This window comes from Apium graveolens, chromosome 8 (assembly GCF_009905375.1).
Source record: "Apium graveolens cultivar Ventura chromosome 8, ASM990537v1, whole genome shotgun sequence".
NCBI lineage: Eukaryota > Viridiplantae > Streptophyta > Magnoliopsida > Apiales > Apiaceae > Apium > Apium graveolens.
The window spans coordinates 238,775,574-238,791,602 of NC_133654.1; the positions used below are offsets into that span (position 1 = coordinate 238,775,574).

General features: G+C 34.5%; 3 protein-coding genes across 3 annotated transcripts; 1 reads left to right on the plus strand and 2 right to left on the minus strand.

Annotated features, from left to right (window-relative positions):
- The first annotated feature begins 723 nt into the window (after nucleotides 1-723).
- LOC141678805 (uncharacterized) lies at nucleotides 724-7,837 on the plus strand. Its single transcript, XM_074485206.1, has 12 exons — nucleotides 724-960; nucleotides 1,081-1,224; nucleotides 1,321-1,436; nucleotides 1,717-1,871; nucleotides 2,841-2,929; nucleotides 3,077-3,620; nucleotides 4,521-4,625; nucleotides 5,635-5,789; nucleotides 6,543-6,622; nucleotides 6,735-6,846; nucleotides 7,320-7,394; nucleotides 7,476-7,837. Exons 1-12 carry the CDS (start codon nucleotides 871-873, stop codon nucleotides 7,614-7,616), a joined length of 1,806 nt encoding a protein of 601 aa, XP_074341307.1. The 5' UTR covers nucleotides 724-870; the 3' UTR covers nucleotides 7,617-7,837.
- Nucleotides 7,838-11,668: 3,831 nt separating this feature from the next.
- Nucleotides 11,669-12,619, minus strand: LOC141678206 (dau c 1 isoallergen Dau c 1.0301-like). Its single transcript, XM_074484474.1, has 2 exons — nucleotides 12,262-12,619; nucleotides 11,669-12,143 (listed from the first exon to the last, which is right to left on the minus strand). The coding sequence occupies exons 1-2, from the start codon at nucleotides 12,440-12,442 to the stop codon at nucleotides 11,839-11,841; spliced, it is 486 nt and encodes a 161-aa protein (XP_074340575.1). The 5' UTR covers nucleotides 12,443-12,619; the 3' UTR covers nucleotides 11,669-11,838.
- Nucleotides 12,620-14,859: 2,240 nt separating this feature from the next.
- On the minus strand, nucleotides 14,860-15,714 carry LOC141676763 (dau c 1 isoallergen Dau c 1.0301-like). The gene is made up of 2 exons (XM_074482474.1): nucleotides 15,445-15,714; nucleotides 14,860-15,355 (listed from the first exon to the last, which is right to left on the minus strand). The coding sequence occupies exons 1-2, from the start codon at nucleotides 15,623-15,625 to the stop codon at nucleotides 15,072-15,074; spliced, it is 465 nt and encodes a 154-aa protein (XP_074338575.1). The 5' UTR covers nucleotides 15,626-15,714; the 3' UTR covers nucleotides 14,860-15,071.
- Nucleotides 15,715-16,029: the final 315 nt, after the last annotated feature.

The window sequence follows — 16,029 nt, forward strand, 5'->3', positions numbered from 1 at the left end:
ATTTTCAGGATCATCATCCATGCCTAGTTTCCGTGATCGCGTTCCTAGTCTCTTAAGTACAGCCAGATCAGTGGATTTCACAGTTGGCCAGCACACCAGAGGTGACGGACACCCTAACCGGAGGTGCCGTATCCGAATAGCTATTGTCATATGTAAGTTATGAAGAAGTAGAGATCTCAGAATACATTTCTCGGTGCGCAAAAGAATTTCCACTGATTGTCGAATGTGAAGTAGTTTTTGTATGTGAATGATTAGTTAATGGTGAAACCGGGTTTGAAGAAGAAAATGACTGTTGAAAGACGATTTTGCCCCTTGCATTTTTAACGATGTTAAACTGATTTGACGGAAATACACCTTTTATAATAAAATTGAATTTTCAATATAACAAATGATATATTATGAAAATTGGTATCCTAAATAATGTGACAGGTATAGTTCAGGTGCACAAAATGTACTTTACTCATACTCAAAATACAGCCGAAATATGCTGTATATGAAATGTTGAAAATTAAGAACTGTACATATTGTATTAGAAGGTGCAGTTCACCTATGAATGGACTTGGGAGTACATAAAAATATAGACTATCTTTCTACTTGCACGCTTACATTTCTCGTTACTTTATTAAGAAATACTATTATTAATTTATAACAGGTGCACAATATTAATTTTCCGTCTTTTGTTTCCAATTTCACAATTATTTCACGTGAAGACGACATCGTTTAACAAAAGTCGATTAAATAAAATCATAACCAAACTCACCCCTTAAACCCTTGCCCAAAAACCCTAGCGCCGGATAATAAACCCCTAACTCTTCTCCGGTGCCTCCACTTTCTCCGGCGAAAATTCACGGCGGCGCTGTAATTAATCCGATGACTTCTGTAAATATAAGAGATATCTTGACTTCATTCAGTCCAGCTCTCGATTTCTTCGCCATTTGTCCCGGTGATGGTCGAATTAAGGTAATAATTTAATTCACAGACACATATATGTATGTATGTGCGTATATTTATATTTATATTTATTAATTCGAATTGATTTAATGTGAATTGTTTTTGTATGTGTTTGTATGTATGTGATAGATTTGGGACACTGTGAAGAGCCAAGTGCAAACTGAGTTTGCGGATATTGTATCGAATGATTCTGATAATTTAATTGGTGGTACGAAAGGCGGGCATCATTCGGTTGATTATACGTGTATGAAGTGGCTTTCTTTGAATAAAAAGGTTGTTTTCGAGTTTTTGTAGGTTTTAGGAATTTGTTTGGAAATGGGGATTGTGAGTTGTTGTTTTTGACGTAAGGGTGTAATTAATATTGTGCAGAAGAAAAGAAAGATAGGTAATTCGTTATTGATATTAGGAACGGGGAGCGGTGATGTATTGGCAATGGATGTGTCAGCTGGTCAGTTGAAGTGGAGAGTTAGTGATTGTCATCCTGGGTGAGTGGCTTCGTTGTCTGAGCTCGGTTTGTTTTATTTCGTGTTTCATGTTTTTGTAGGAAAAAAATAAATTTTGGATGTGGATTGTGTTTCCAAGTGAACAGAACAGCATTATCACCGTTACATTATTGTCTGATTTTATTACATATAGTAGAATAGTCGACAGGCCTAAGTAATGACTTGAGCTATGTGTATTATATATTTTTACAGTTTAAACAAGTAGGGCTGATCTTTGTTTTCGTTTTATGACTGTTATTAATCTTAGTTGTATAATGTTCAGGGGTGTCACCTCCGTATCATTCCCTGCACATGGTTCCTGCATATACACTGCAGGGGCGGATGGGATGATTTGTGAACTTGAATCATTGACTGGAAATTTATTGCGCAAGTTTAAAGCTTCCACGAAAGCAATATCTTCTATGTCTGTTTCACCAGGTATATGTAAAAGGCTTGTGGTATTTTTATCTTGAAAAGCACACATTTCTTAATTACAGTTGTTATATGTTCATTACAAAGTGAATTAAGTTGTCAAAATCTTATTATTTTTAAGCCTAATGATAAATGACTAAATGGAGGTCTTCAAAAGCTTTGTAGATATGTCTTTCATTTTTAAAAGTTGGCAAGATGATTTTGCAAACCTAGGTAATGACCAAGGGGTGGCCTTGTATTGTTTTAATACGAGAATCAACAGACACCCACATGATACTTGTATGAGCAACTGGAACCTGGGGTTTTAACCACTGATAGCCAGCTTAAAAAACATGCTCTAATTAAACCAACTTTTTCATGCCTTCTTTCTATTGTTTCATTGTAGCTGTATGCCAGGTCTATCTGAGCGTTGATTCTTTCAACCCAATTGCTTAGTAAGAATATAAAGGACACAGCTTGGTACCATGCAGAGATATAATGAAAATAAAGAAATAAATAATTACTGTAGAAAGTAAAATAGTCATCAGTAAAACAGTCATCGACTCATTTTGCATTTCTGTAACTGTTTACATTATAAAGTTCTGTTGATTAACAGCTTTTGGTGAACAAAGAATCGGAAATTCACTTATTTTCCTTTGTAATAAAAAATGAAAATAGATTATTCAATTGTAAGTATTAATTTATTAATATAAGTTATTGGTTTGGGCTGTTAATGTACCCGGGTCATTGTTTTTGTAAATGAAAAATGTACATGGTCTTTGGGAGTGGCCTTCTCATTTTTCTCAACCGTAATATTCAATCTGCCTTTGGTTCCATAGTTTCGTCCGTGGATAAAAATTTGCAAGATATAGACTAACCAAATTCTTTCTGTTATATTCTTTATCATTTCCTAGGAAAATCATCATTTCCTAATGCTAATTATAATTTTGATACGTTATTATGCTAATAAGTTACTTAAATGCTCTTTTGTTATAGATGGGAAAACATTAGCTACTGCAGCAGCTCAGCTAAAAGTTTTTGATTGTTCAGATCACAGAAAGATACAAAAATTTTCGGGCCACCCTGTAAGTTCTTGTATTACTTCTGTATATTTATATGCAAAATTTTGTTTATCATCTTTCAGTTCATATCACATTTATTATCTCGAAAACTTGTCCCCTTCTTTTTGCTAATATCTTGGTTCATTAACAAATTTCATGCTAATACTACAGGCTGCTGTTCGCTGTATGATCTTTTCTGAAGATGGAAAGTACATTATCTCCTGTGCAGTTGCTGAAAGATATGTTGCAGCATGGAGAATAGATGGTAGCAAGAAGAAATCAGCTAGCTTTGTCCTTGCAATGGACCATCCCGCTGTGTTTCTAGATAGCAGGTGCATTGCTACCGGTGATAATGACGATGAAGGTCTATGTGTTTTGGCAATTTCAGAAATTGGAGTCTGTTATTTTTGGTCTGGACAGAACATCGATGAATTGCGAGATTGCAAGCCCACAAAGGTCTCTGTATCGACCTCAGATCTACTTCTCAAGAACAGGGGTGTTGTACCTAGTGTATTTGCTGCAAAGTTGCAAGCAGTTGCAAAGCCTTCCCATGGACATTTATTTGCTGCATATGGTTCACTAATAAAGCCATCGTTTGAGAAGATCCTAGTGCAGCCTGGCGAGGACATTAAGTTGAATTCATCTCCAGATGGAATTCTCTTACCACGTAGTCAGATCAAGAAAGGGAAGAAAGGGTCGACTGCACTTACCCAAAGTAGGTTCCTCACTTTTGTTGAAAACTTATTTGATCATGATTTTTGACTGTTATGAATTATGATTTATGCATGCGCACTTGAAACCCGGGATACACAACATTATCTCCATGCTAAATATTTTCAATATCAAAACAACTAGAGCCATTTTCTTATCTTTATTAAAGTATCATGTATGATGTTTATGGACTTCGAAAGTTGGTTGTGTATGTGTGCTCGGTGACATTCTCATCTATTGTGTCACTGAAGGCGGGGAGGCAGGGAACTTATACAGAACTGACTGTAGAAAAGGAGACCTCTCCAACAGGAAGAAAATTATTATACACTGCATAGCCTGTGAATTCTCTAAAACAGGAAATAATACTGTGAAATGTTTACACCATCATACAGCAATAAGGAATAAGGTTACCAGGGTATTTATATATCAAGTGCATATCGATAAAACACAGGAAAGAAAATATACTGTATTTTGATATGGTCTTTTTTGCTGATAACAACACTGGTCATGTTTTTTGTACTTTCTTTTGACTGGCCTCTGTATGAATCTTAAGATGATTATACATTTTTACTGTACACACTGTTTTTGAAAACTTGTGTATATTCAGTTTGTCTTTTTTACCGTTATATGTGGTCTTTATCTTTTTTACTTTATTCTGGTGAAGCTTCTAGAGATGTATTTATTCAATTTAATCTCGACTAACATTATTTTTGGTGAAACTGATGCACCTTTACTTATGTGCAGAAGGGTTGTACAATTGAGAGAAGTTGTAGCGTAAAGTTCTAGTGTCATGTGAAACTTTTATTCATTGTTCAGTTTTTCTTCTGGGTTTTACAAGTCAATTGGTCATGTAAGAATGCTTTTCTTTGTACGAATAGCTAACAACTCTTAAATTGCTATACAGTTACTGCGCTAGACCGTGCAAATGCAGAAGATGCTTTACTTCCAATGTCCATGATTCTTGATGTGGTTGATGGCCAGAGTGTAGCGAAATCTGCAAAGAGCAATGGTATGTTCCTTTGCTTCAAGATAGCGGCTAATGTTATCATATGACCAATTTTGTAATTTATATTCTTAGAATCATAGTAATATATTCAGAAATGACTATTGTGGAAGACAAGCACTTACATTGGGATTATGATTTCATGCCTTCTAAGTTGTACGAGTTATTTTTTTTTGTCGGACTGTGCTATGCTCGCTACTTCTTTTCAAGTACACGTGGCACGGCATAAAGTTGTAATAAAGTGGATCTCTATAGAGATCTGCAAGATTTATCTATTTTATTTAGTGGTGTGTGTATATAAGTGTAAAAAGTTTTTTGTGAACTAATTGTCTCTTGAACAGTTTCTACTAGATGATGAGCTTGTAGCAAACAAGGGATCCTGCATGTCTACTATGCCTTGTTTTTTTAAGGATTATATTGGTCTGACTTTCGTGTTGTAAACCTCTAAACACTTTAGAAAGAGGGTTATCGATGCAATTATATGTCTTATCTGTGTGTCCTTAAGTATATTTGATTTAGCTGAGATATCAGTTCTGTCGAGTAGTCTCCTCTTGTTTGATTTTTGCTTCCTACAAATTTAAGGCCCCTTGCTCTAAAAATTCTTTTAGTTAAATTACGGTCACCGTTAAATGTGAACTTGATCCTTGATAAATGAACGTAAAAGAAATGTGTATATATATATATAAGTTTCTTTTATTGTAAAAAAATATAGATTGAAGATGTACATATATGAGATGACGAGAATAAAACTTGAAATAAACCACGGTGGATCAGGTTACCCCTTTGCAAAATTTATTCTCTTGTTTTTGAATCTGGTCCTCTTCTCGTTCGTCTTTTGATTCTTGCCACACTTTTAGTCCAAATTTAATTTGTCAGTTTTTCATTGCTTCGGTGTTAGATTTTTTGATCATTGAGCCTTTACATTGTCAATGTTCTAAGTAATCAAGTTCATGACAACATTTTCATATCATTTGGACACTGTTTTCCATTAACTTAAATTATGTTGGGATCTCAGATGTTGTGGAATTTAATGATGTTACACATTGCATGGAGGAGCGGCTGATATCTCTAGGAATACTTGGTAGTGATTCTGATCTTTCGTCAAACTCGCAGTTTGATAATATGCAATTGAAGGGTATTAATCTCGAAGCCAACATGTCACAAAAGAAGGTTTGTTATATTTTCTTAGTTTTATTGGGTTGATTTAGGCATGCATCAATAGATAAATACAATATCTTCACCACCTTCGCCATTAGCAGTGCCGCCTTCCACATTAACAATATTGTTTGCATTGTCAATTGTCATTGTCATTCATACCATCACCTGCATTAACATTTGAATCATCAGCACCTTCATGGTGCTTATTGTAAATGACAGATAACTGTTTATTTTTCTGAACCAAAGTTCAATGCATGTTTCATGGAAGAAGTGGTTGCACTCTTACATCACGATTGGATACATAACCTCATTTTTTCCTGTATTTTATAGTAGATTTGGATGCAACCACCACTTTCTTGTAGCTTGTATTTCCATGTATTGATATTTGATTCACTTGGAATAATAGTTGTCAAATGGTGGTGTTCTAGTAGGCATGCAGTGGCTGTTGAATACCATTGCGGTGATAATGCAAATCTTGATGCATTGATGACATGAATGACAATGATAATGCAAACAATAACGCTAATAAAGGACATTTGTCTATTTCAGTTGGTATCTATCAAATAACTAATCACATTATGTTTGAAGTGAGTTGATGAGGTGGCTGTAGTGCTCAATTATCATTTCACTTACCTAAAATAACTTGTGCTTATGGGTTAGGTTTTATTGTCACAAGGTGCTCGTTTTGTGGTGCTTGTCCTGAAGTGTTAGTGTGTTACAGGCGATTATTGAAGTTTTTTTATTAAATGCATGTGTTGACCTCAGATGAGAGAAACTATATCATCGATGGTGCCAAGAGATGCCTACAAGTTGTTGAAAGCTTTGTTAGCTATGTGGCAAACAAGGTAAGCTAATTAAATACCTTGTGAATATTATTGGATAATTAAAGGGTTGTGTTGGTGTTTGCAATCTTGACAGTTACAAACTTTTCATTAGTAACATATTTTTTTTTTACAGATCTAGCACTGGAAAGCTTGTTCTTCCATGGATACGTGGTCTATTAATATATCACAGTGACTACATTGTATCCGAGGAAGCAAATACCAAGTTACTAGAATCTTTGTACAAGGTTAGGCATTTCAATCTATAAACGTTACTTATCTTATTTCTTTTGTCTGCTAGTCAAATTACCTCTATTTTGTAACATGGAAAATGTCTTCCTGGTACTTGGGATAATGTATAGCAATTCTTGTTCAATAAAAGATATCCGAGCACCAAGACCAGGCATTTAGGTCATTTCTGTTCTGGTTATGGACTATATTTTCAATTTTGTTGCACGTATCACTAAAGTAGTGTTGATAAAAGTAATTTATGTATTGATAATTAATGTATGAACTCATCCTCTATAACGTGTGATATATGGTAATATAACTTTAAGTTTTAGATTGGAGGCACCATCTTGCACTATGATTAAAGTTCACCCTGTTATCGCAGTTTTTTTTATAAATTGTAAGCTAAGCATGCCCTTTGCTAATGTTTTATCCCACAATTATCTACATGATCAGAGTAGGTTATTTACATATTATTAATTTTTGTGTACAGCTAACAAGATCGAAAGGGGAAGCTATTAATTCTTTGTTGCAGCTGGCTGGTCGTTTGCAACTTGTAACAGCCCAGGTCAGAGATATACATTACTTGGTTGGTCTATTTCATTACTCTCCTTTCCTTTCACTTATTTACTTTTATTTTGCATAGCAGATTGACAAGGCCGCAAACAATAAAAGTCAATCCTTTGAACCTCTTCACCAAACTGATGAAAGTGAAGATGAGGAAGTTGAAGAATTCCTTTACGGAGAAGAAGATGAAGAATCTCAGAGTAGTAGTGATAATGAAGATTAGGGGAGTTTTGAAGGTAAACCATAATTTGCCAAATCAAACATGCTTCAGTCTGTTTCTTGTGTGGGCATGTTGTTTAGATGCTAGGTGTTTCTTGCATTATGCCAGTAAACATTTGAAGCTGATGTGTAATAGTAACCCTGTATAACATTATTTAATCTGAAGTGATGATAATCTAAAATTTCCTTTACAATTAAAATTATTATTATTTTGTTAAATAAACATATAGCATCTCTTGGAGCAGAATAAATAAGCTTCTCCCCTTACGCACCCTGTTTGCTGACTTTGTTTCACTTGGATGGCTTTATTGACGGTGTATTGTATTGGAAGACTGTTAATAAGTAAAAGTTAGATACCAATATTGGAAAAGACTGTTAATAAGTAGAAGTTGGATACCGATCGATCAGTAGCTAGATAAGTTGAAGCGGAACATGTTATTCTATTCTTATGAGTCTGGTTGAAGCTTGCATTGTTTGTCATGAATTTCACATTCAATGTTGAAGTAGATTACATAGGTCGGAAGATTGCCACGTCTATAAAAGAGAAGGGATATGCTGTCCTGTGAAGGATAGTAACCCTCGTAAAATACCTGATTGAAAAGCATTAACTATACAAGGATTAAGGATTTAGCCTCCTGTTTGCTGTTGAGGACACCCATTAAGCCTTATAAAGGAAACTTAGTAACTTCGTATATCATCTTTGTCCGGTGAATAGATGGCTTTGAATGTTTAATAATATTGGCATCTTACGTTAATAGGTAAGCAATTTTATCGAACTCAAGGTTTCAGGAGAAGGGCTAGTTAGGGCATACTATAGATGTCAATAATATTTTTTAAAATGTGTTACCAGGGAGAATGATTCAAATTATCGTAAGATGGATAGTCTCTTACTCTCTTATGGTCGAATGAGGAACTCCTATTACCAAATCTATCTACTACCTTTTTTTTGTTTTTGTTCTTTAAGCTTAAGGATAACTAGAGTAGGTAAGTGTACTTATATTTTTTTGGATTCTGAGGTTCCCATTTCTCTTCACTTTGTTTTCGTTGTTTCTCTCGGGTTCCCCCATTTCTTTCTTCTTTGTGTTTTTGTTGTTCCTATCTTGTTTTGTATATTATTTTATTTTTTTAAAAAGGAGAACTTAATTAATTTACTGCCTTTCAAGTGTGTGTATATATATACATATATATAGGGGGCTACTCTAATAAAAATCAATTTTAGAATAGAAACTAGAAACCAATTTTTTTTTTTTAAATTACTTCTTAATATAACATATATGGTATGCAAATTGATCGTTCAGAGATGGAGAAAAATACAGTGAAGTCGGATTAAAAAACACTTACCGTTGACGGGAAAAATCAAATTAAAAATGGAGGAGAAAAGCTGAAATTGTGTGTGGGAGGGTGCAGATTAGTTGGATGTCGTGATCTTAGGGGGACCATTAGATTAGTTGGATGTGGTGCTTTTAGGGGGACCATTAGATTAGATTGATCTAATGGTTTAGATTAGTTTCCAGTTTCTATTTGATCATGTGCCTATATATATTTAATAGTGCATATAAAATGAAATTGAAATTTGCCGTGACTTTGTACTTGTCTAATCGTGTGATGCCAAATGAAGAATTAAAATATTAGTTTGTATATATTTATGTTATTTGTTATGATTAGATTTAATGTTATTTGGTTTAATATTATATTATATTATATTATATTATATATGTGTAGGAATATTGTAGATTATGATAGAAAATAAGAAAGGATTTGTTTCCCTTGTTAGAATGTTACTTGATCACTAAGTGTAGGGATTTACTGTTATGTGGCTATATAAGCTGATGTAATATTTTATTATAAGTATAGAATTGATTATTATTGAAATTGAGAATTGTTTCTCTCTTTTTATGGATTGCGATTCTAACAAACATCTCTTTTGCGGTTGAGAAATCCTAGGGGTAGTGATTCTTCTTCGGTTGGATCACCCAAGGCGTGGGTTTTCTGCGGCTAATCCACAAATATCTATACTTTTTTGTGTTTTTTAATACTGTCCTCCATCAGTGTGTGTAGGTTTATATTATGGAGAATATCTGTGTTACTATGTATATCAGATATTGTGTCCTCAAGTTCGTAAATAAGTGTAGTTAAATTTGATATTTCTTAGTAATACAAAAGGAAACAAACAATGAAGATGTTCTCTTTCAAAAAAATAAATATTGAAGATTGATTGTTGTTCAAAAAAAAAATCAAGGCATGCAATCAAGTTTATAGGTTTCTAAGACTTTTAAGAAAAATCCACTCGAAATTATATTTTGGACCTCTCAGTAGTGGAATGTGGGAAGTTCTTTGTGCACTTCCAAGCTAAGAATCTTATTCTTCCCCTGGTATCTGGTTATCAGCACATGTTCGATAGCAAGTTTTACTAGTCCCAAGAGGTGAATTGTTATATGGTATTGCATACTCTCTAGGTAATTTCTGTTAGGTTTTTTTTTATGTGGCAGACTCTGTTAGACTATTGTACATGCATTTGGATTTGCATCACTAAATAGTAAATACTGAAGTGACATTTCCATTGCCAATGCGATAATCCTCATTGTATTGCCCTGGTCTAATGTAATATTTGTGCTTCCCTGGCTGTGTACTGCAATATGAATACTGTGGTGGCTCTTGTCTGCTGTAGTACATGTATTTTTGTATAATTTACTTGTGGTGGTAGTTCTGGTCTGCTGCAAGTAATGTGTTGTGGTGGCTGAGTGCTGCTGTAACTCCGTGCTGGCACTGTTCTGCTGTGGTGGTTCTGGTCTGTTGGGCTGAGAACATTGTTGCAGTGGTGATACATATTTGGTGAGATGGTGATGGCTTAGATGTATTGTAGTCCATCCGAACCAGGATCTCTGTTACTCTAGGTTACTGCAATTTTGGATATATACATGGTTGCTTTAATAAATGCAATGGAAAGTGGTCTCATATATTATACCTTAAATGTTAAAGGTAGATAGAATGAGCTGCATGTAGTACATAGGACTCGGAAGTATACCTCCAACTCAGGTGGATTCATGACTGCGTGTGCGACAGAGGGGAAAAAGGAAGGGAGGGTAGAGTGGAGAACCAGAAACAAGTGTTTTGTATACAGGCTGGAGGGAACCGAATATTAGAATCAATGGATGTGGGCATTGATTAGTATATGGCTAGATGATATATACAAGGAACAAGGCGGGGTACAGGCAAACGATAGTTTTGTAGAGAGAAGAGTTTTTGCTGCTTGATCATCTTCACAAGGGACTGTTTTTATGCATACACCCTACATTTATTTTTTAAATAAATGACAAGGACTGCGATTTCCCTAACAATTTATCACACCTCCAATGCTGGTGTAGCCGAAAGCCAATGCTTCTTTGTCAATGATATCAATTCTTTGCTTCATGCTCTACTATCATAATTCCTTGCACATTTCACAATTTTTTTAAAAAAATTCATTAACGAAATTTTATTATTTTGCCCATGATGCGGAACTTATAATTTTTACAATTTTAATATATCTTGTTTGGTTAATTTGGACCCTGTATTGACTTCAACTCCATCAATTAAATTGACCTATAATTATAAGTTTCCGCGACCTATAATTATAAGTTTCCGCTTATCACGTGTCCATGACTATATAATAGAAAAGCTGATTCATTAAATATTGATTTTTATTTAATTTTAGTTTCGTTAAATTTTTGATAATTTTGAAAAGATCTTTTCATTCTCTACAACTTGTGTTCTTTAATTGTTTTTTTTTGAAGAGTATCGTTTATAGGATCAAATAACTTAAATAAAGATCTAATTATAATTAATTTTTTTGATTTGCTAAAATACCCCTGCAAATTTTTACAAATTTAACGGAAATGAGGGGATACAAAATACAGATATACAAAGTATTGATAAAAAAAATGCATTTGAGTCAAACTGAAATATATTTTACAAATAACTCTATTTAAATCACAATGTGGTTTCAAAAATATTCATACGCCTGGCGCACATATTATTTTGAAGTATTTCTAAGATTTGAACGGGATGGAAATTAAAAATGAGAAACAATATCAACTAAGAAGCTGTGTACGAAGAAGCTATAGCAAACATTTAATTAAGATACATAATCGACCCCAATGCAAAATACAAAAATGTCATCGTAGTTGACACTTATTTGTTACAATCATGACTTGAAAGTTGCAATACAAAACGCCACACAGCAATATTTACAAGACCACGTACAAGTTATCATTGTCAAGGAGGTAGGCCTCGATAGCTTTGAAAATAACAGTGTTCTGCTCATTGGCAAACTTGATGTTCTCTTGTGGAACAATCGCATCGCCTTTGGTGTGGAATGTGGCTATAGTCTTGGTAGTGCTTCCACCATCAGCAGTTGGCACTACGGTAAGATGATTTTCAATGGATTCGATAAATCCCAATAGTATGTCTCCATCGATCACACTGTAGTCGAAGGTCATTGCTTCTTTGTTAATTGCATCAGTCCTAAGGGTCATTGTCTTGATCGGGCTAGCTGCAGATCACAGTTATAAGAATTAAATATATTTGAAGTGAATGGGTAAATAAATTCGTGTAGTAGTATGTAGAATAGCAATATCAAGAAACTGTTAGAATATAAAAAAACTTGTTACCATCGCCCAGGGTGATATGCTTGATGGTTCCAACACCACCATCTCCTTTAACTTCGACATTTTTATAAGCTCCGGGGGCAGCCCTCGGGATAATGTTATCAACTTCAAGTACTAAGCCCTTGAACATTCTTCCTGCTGAGACGGTGGAAGTAATCTCGAGCTCGTTCTTCTGCACACCCATGATTTAACAAGAACTGAGAAAGGACTAAGTATCAGAATGTAGGATAGCTAGATGAAAGTAAGAGTGCACAGAAATGATATAAATTGGAGCTTGTTTTATAGGGTGTCTGTTCTGAAATTACGGATGCCAACATGTTTAAAAAATAACACCACTGGTTCTATTATATATCGGAATGTTGAAATTTGAAACCAAATTCTAGAAATCATTGACTAGCTTTGGTTAACTTGTAGCAACTGGCGGCGGCTGCTGATCTACTACTTAAGAGTTTTCAATTACTCGCCACAAGTTAAATTATTTAGTTTAATTACTGGTTAGAGCAAGGTCCAAATGAATATTTATATACTTATATTAGACTGATTCTTTTTTAATATTTATATTATATTTTAACACTAAGAGCAACTTTATTAGAGGTATGAAAAACTAAAAGTGTCAAATCCTATATAACATGATATTATTGGGTAACTTTCTAGTTAGAAGGGTGCCCAAGGGTGTCTTTTGACACCCTCTTAGCACCTCCTTTAAATCAAAAAATCTCAATACTTACATTAATAATATAAATTGTTCATACCCGTTATATTACATATAACTTTTTATATTATTTATTTGGGAATCATGTGTAGACAACTCACATGGGTGCCAACTATTGGATTTGAAGGGTACTAAATATGATATAAATGTATAAATAAATAAAATATACTATTATTTATAATGAGTTGGACATGTTTCGATTGAAGATGCTGTAAGAAGAAGTGAAAGAAGGTTGTTCCTGGACGGTAATATTATTATAGCCATGTGATAATACAATAGTAACACTTAATGTAGACTAGAGAACTGAAAATCTACATGCCACATAAAACACCACAGAGAACTGACAGATTGATCGTTTAGTTGAAGTTAGTCAGGCATGAGATATGCCTCAACAGCCCTGAAAAGCTGGATTAATTTTTTGCGTATCAGCATACTTAATAATCTCCTCTGGCACGACTGCATCGCCTTTGGTGTGGTATTTAGATGTAGATTTAAAAGTGCAGCCTCCACCAAGAGCTGGCTCAAACTTGAGGTCATTTTCAATTTTATCAATCATCCCCAAAAGACCAATTATGCTGTTACAGCAGATCGGCGCCTGCTTGTCAAGTGCCTCCGTCCTAAGCGACAATCGTCATTGTCTTGTGCGGGCTATATGCATATGGATGAATATACACATTCTGAGTATGTTATCTATTATCTCCAAGTAGGGAACTAGATTCAAAATGACCACGAGCTATAAAACATTCATTTATTATTCTGGATCAGCCGAGGTAAAATTAAAAACTCAGACTGATCTATTAAAGAACGAATTAAATAAAAATTCATAACAGAAATTTCACTAATTTTTCCGGTTTCAGCATGAGTTAGGTTTTTTCTGGTTCCTCCACAAAGTACAACAGAACCATAATCTGCTGACATATGTGAACATAGCAAGCATGCATGCACAATTGGTCAAATAGTTGTTTTTAATTACTAGAAACAACTTACCATGGCCAAGAGTGCAATGTTTTACAGTTCCAGTTCCACCGTATCTCCTTAATTTGATATCAACATCCTTAAAAGCTCGCTTTTGGAGCAACCTTCTTTACAATGTCATCAACATCAAGGACAAAGCCCTCGAACATTTTTTCCGGTGGGACGGAGGAACTGAGCTCGAGTTGGGTCGTCTGGATACCAATGATTTCAACTGAAATTTAAAACAGGGATGTGAGAAGAGTTGGAATTATAGTGTAATTGGTACGATGAAATTATAGAACTTGAGCTGCTTCTTATAGTGACACCTTCTGGAATATCTTCATGTCAAAATATGTATTACAATTTGTCCAAAATCAAACTAATTAAATAAGTGAGAGTTTTATCAAATCAACATTCACATATCAAAGAATGTAGATAATTACTTTACTGTTTAGTAAAAATTACATTTTCCAGATAAATATAGTCTATGAAAAATACTTATAGATGACATTTTATAACATTAAAATACAGTCACTCCATAAACATTACAAATATATTAAGAATATTCTATATATGGGTAGTGATTAATATAAATTTGGGCAAGATTGTATTATCAAGTCTCACTATTTTAGACCTCACTCATTGTTGTTTCTGCATATACCTGGCAGTTTGTTATGGCCTTACAGTAATATACTTGAACTTATCTTGAATAATTTTACATTCTAGTAGACAAGTTTAGCTTCAACTCCAAGTACAATAAATTATTCAATCCGTCGACAATAGTTTCACCTGAATTTTGTCAAGTGTTTTAAGGTACTTCAAAGTGTTGTTTCAGATGGTATTTAGCTAAGCAGTCCTGGCTCCGCCATCACTCACCTCATTACGCGAGAAATTTAGTCAAGCAAATAATGTTAGTACAGAGATCAATCATGAAGTGGTTACTCTAAAAAACGTAATGAAATTTAGCAATCATTTATTTGGATACATGATAATATATGCTGGTGTAAAACACAAATACATTGTAGGAACAGATTACAGTCTCCAGATTCTCCTTACTAAGGGCACTATTTATTTCAGTAACAAGCACCCGACACTCTTTATTTAGGACTCATACTTTTCGCACACACGAAGCACCCACATAGTGATATTAATTGTCCAAGAGGTAGGCCTCAATGGCCTTGAAAAGCTTGGTGTTCTGATCATCAGCAATCGTAAGATTTTCTTGCGGGACGACAGCATCGCCTTTGGTGTGGTATTTAGATGTGTAAGTGCAAGTGCTGCCTCCTCCAGCAGCTGGATTAACTTTAATATGAGTTTCAATCTTATCCATGATCCCGAGAAGAACGTCGCCCTCAATTGCAGTGAAATCAGCCGTCAGAGCCTGCTTGTCAATTGACTCAGTTCTAAGCGTCACGTTCTTGTGGGGGCTATCTGCATATACACAAATTATGAGTTCATAAATAAGAATCAATTAAGAATCAAAATATGAAATTGTAGTACCATGGTATAGAACAACTAACCATCGCTAAGAATGATGTGTTTGACGGTTCCAGGTCCTCCATCACCTTTGATATCGATATTCTTGTAAGCTCCAGGAGCGGCCTTGGGGATAATGTTATCAATTTCAAGGACTAAGCCCTTGAACAATTTCTCTGGTGGGACTGGAGAACTCAGCTCGAGTTGAGTGGTTTGGATACCCATGATTTTCGTACAAAATTTAAAATGAGAACAGGGATTTAATAACAGTAGTTGTAGGAGATGAAAAGAGATTGGTATGAGTAAATGAAAGAACTGAAGCAGCTGTATTTATAGTGAAGTTTGTTGAGTATGCTGATGTCAAGATATGAAAATAAGTAAGTTCTAGATCAGTTTATTGCATTGCTCTACAGATATGTAGAGGAAGTCTATTGTATTTGAAGATAACTTCAATCTGGGTAAGGATCAAATTCAGAGCCTCCGTTATGGACCAGAGAAACCCTCACTTATTTCGTTCGTTTCCAAGGATTAGCAAGAGTTATTGAACTTATCTTCAAGAATATTTACATGTATATCAAGATATGCATAGATTTCAGGCTTTTCAGATCATGTTATCTACATATATACCA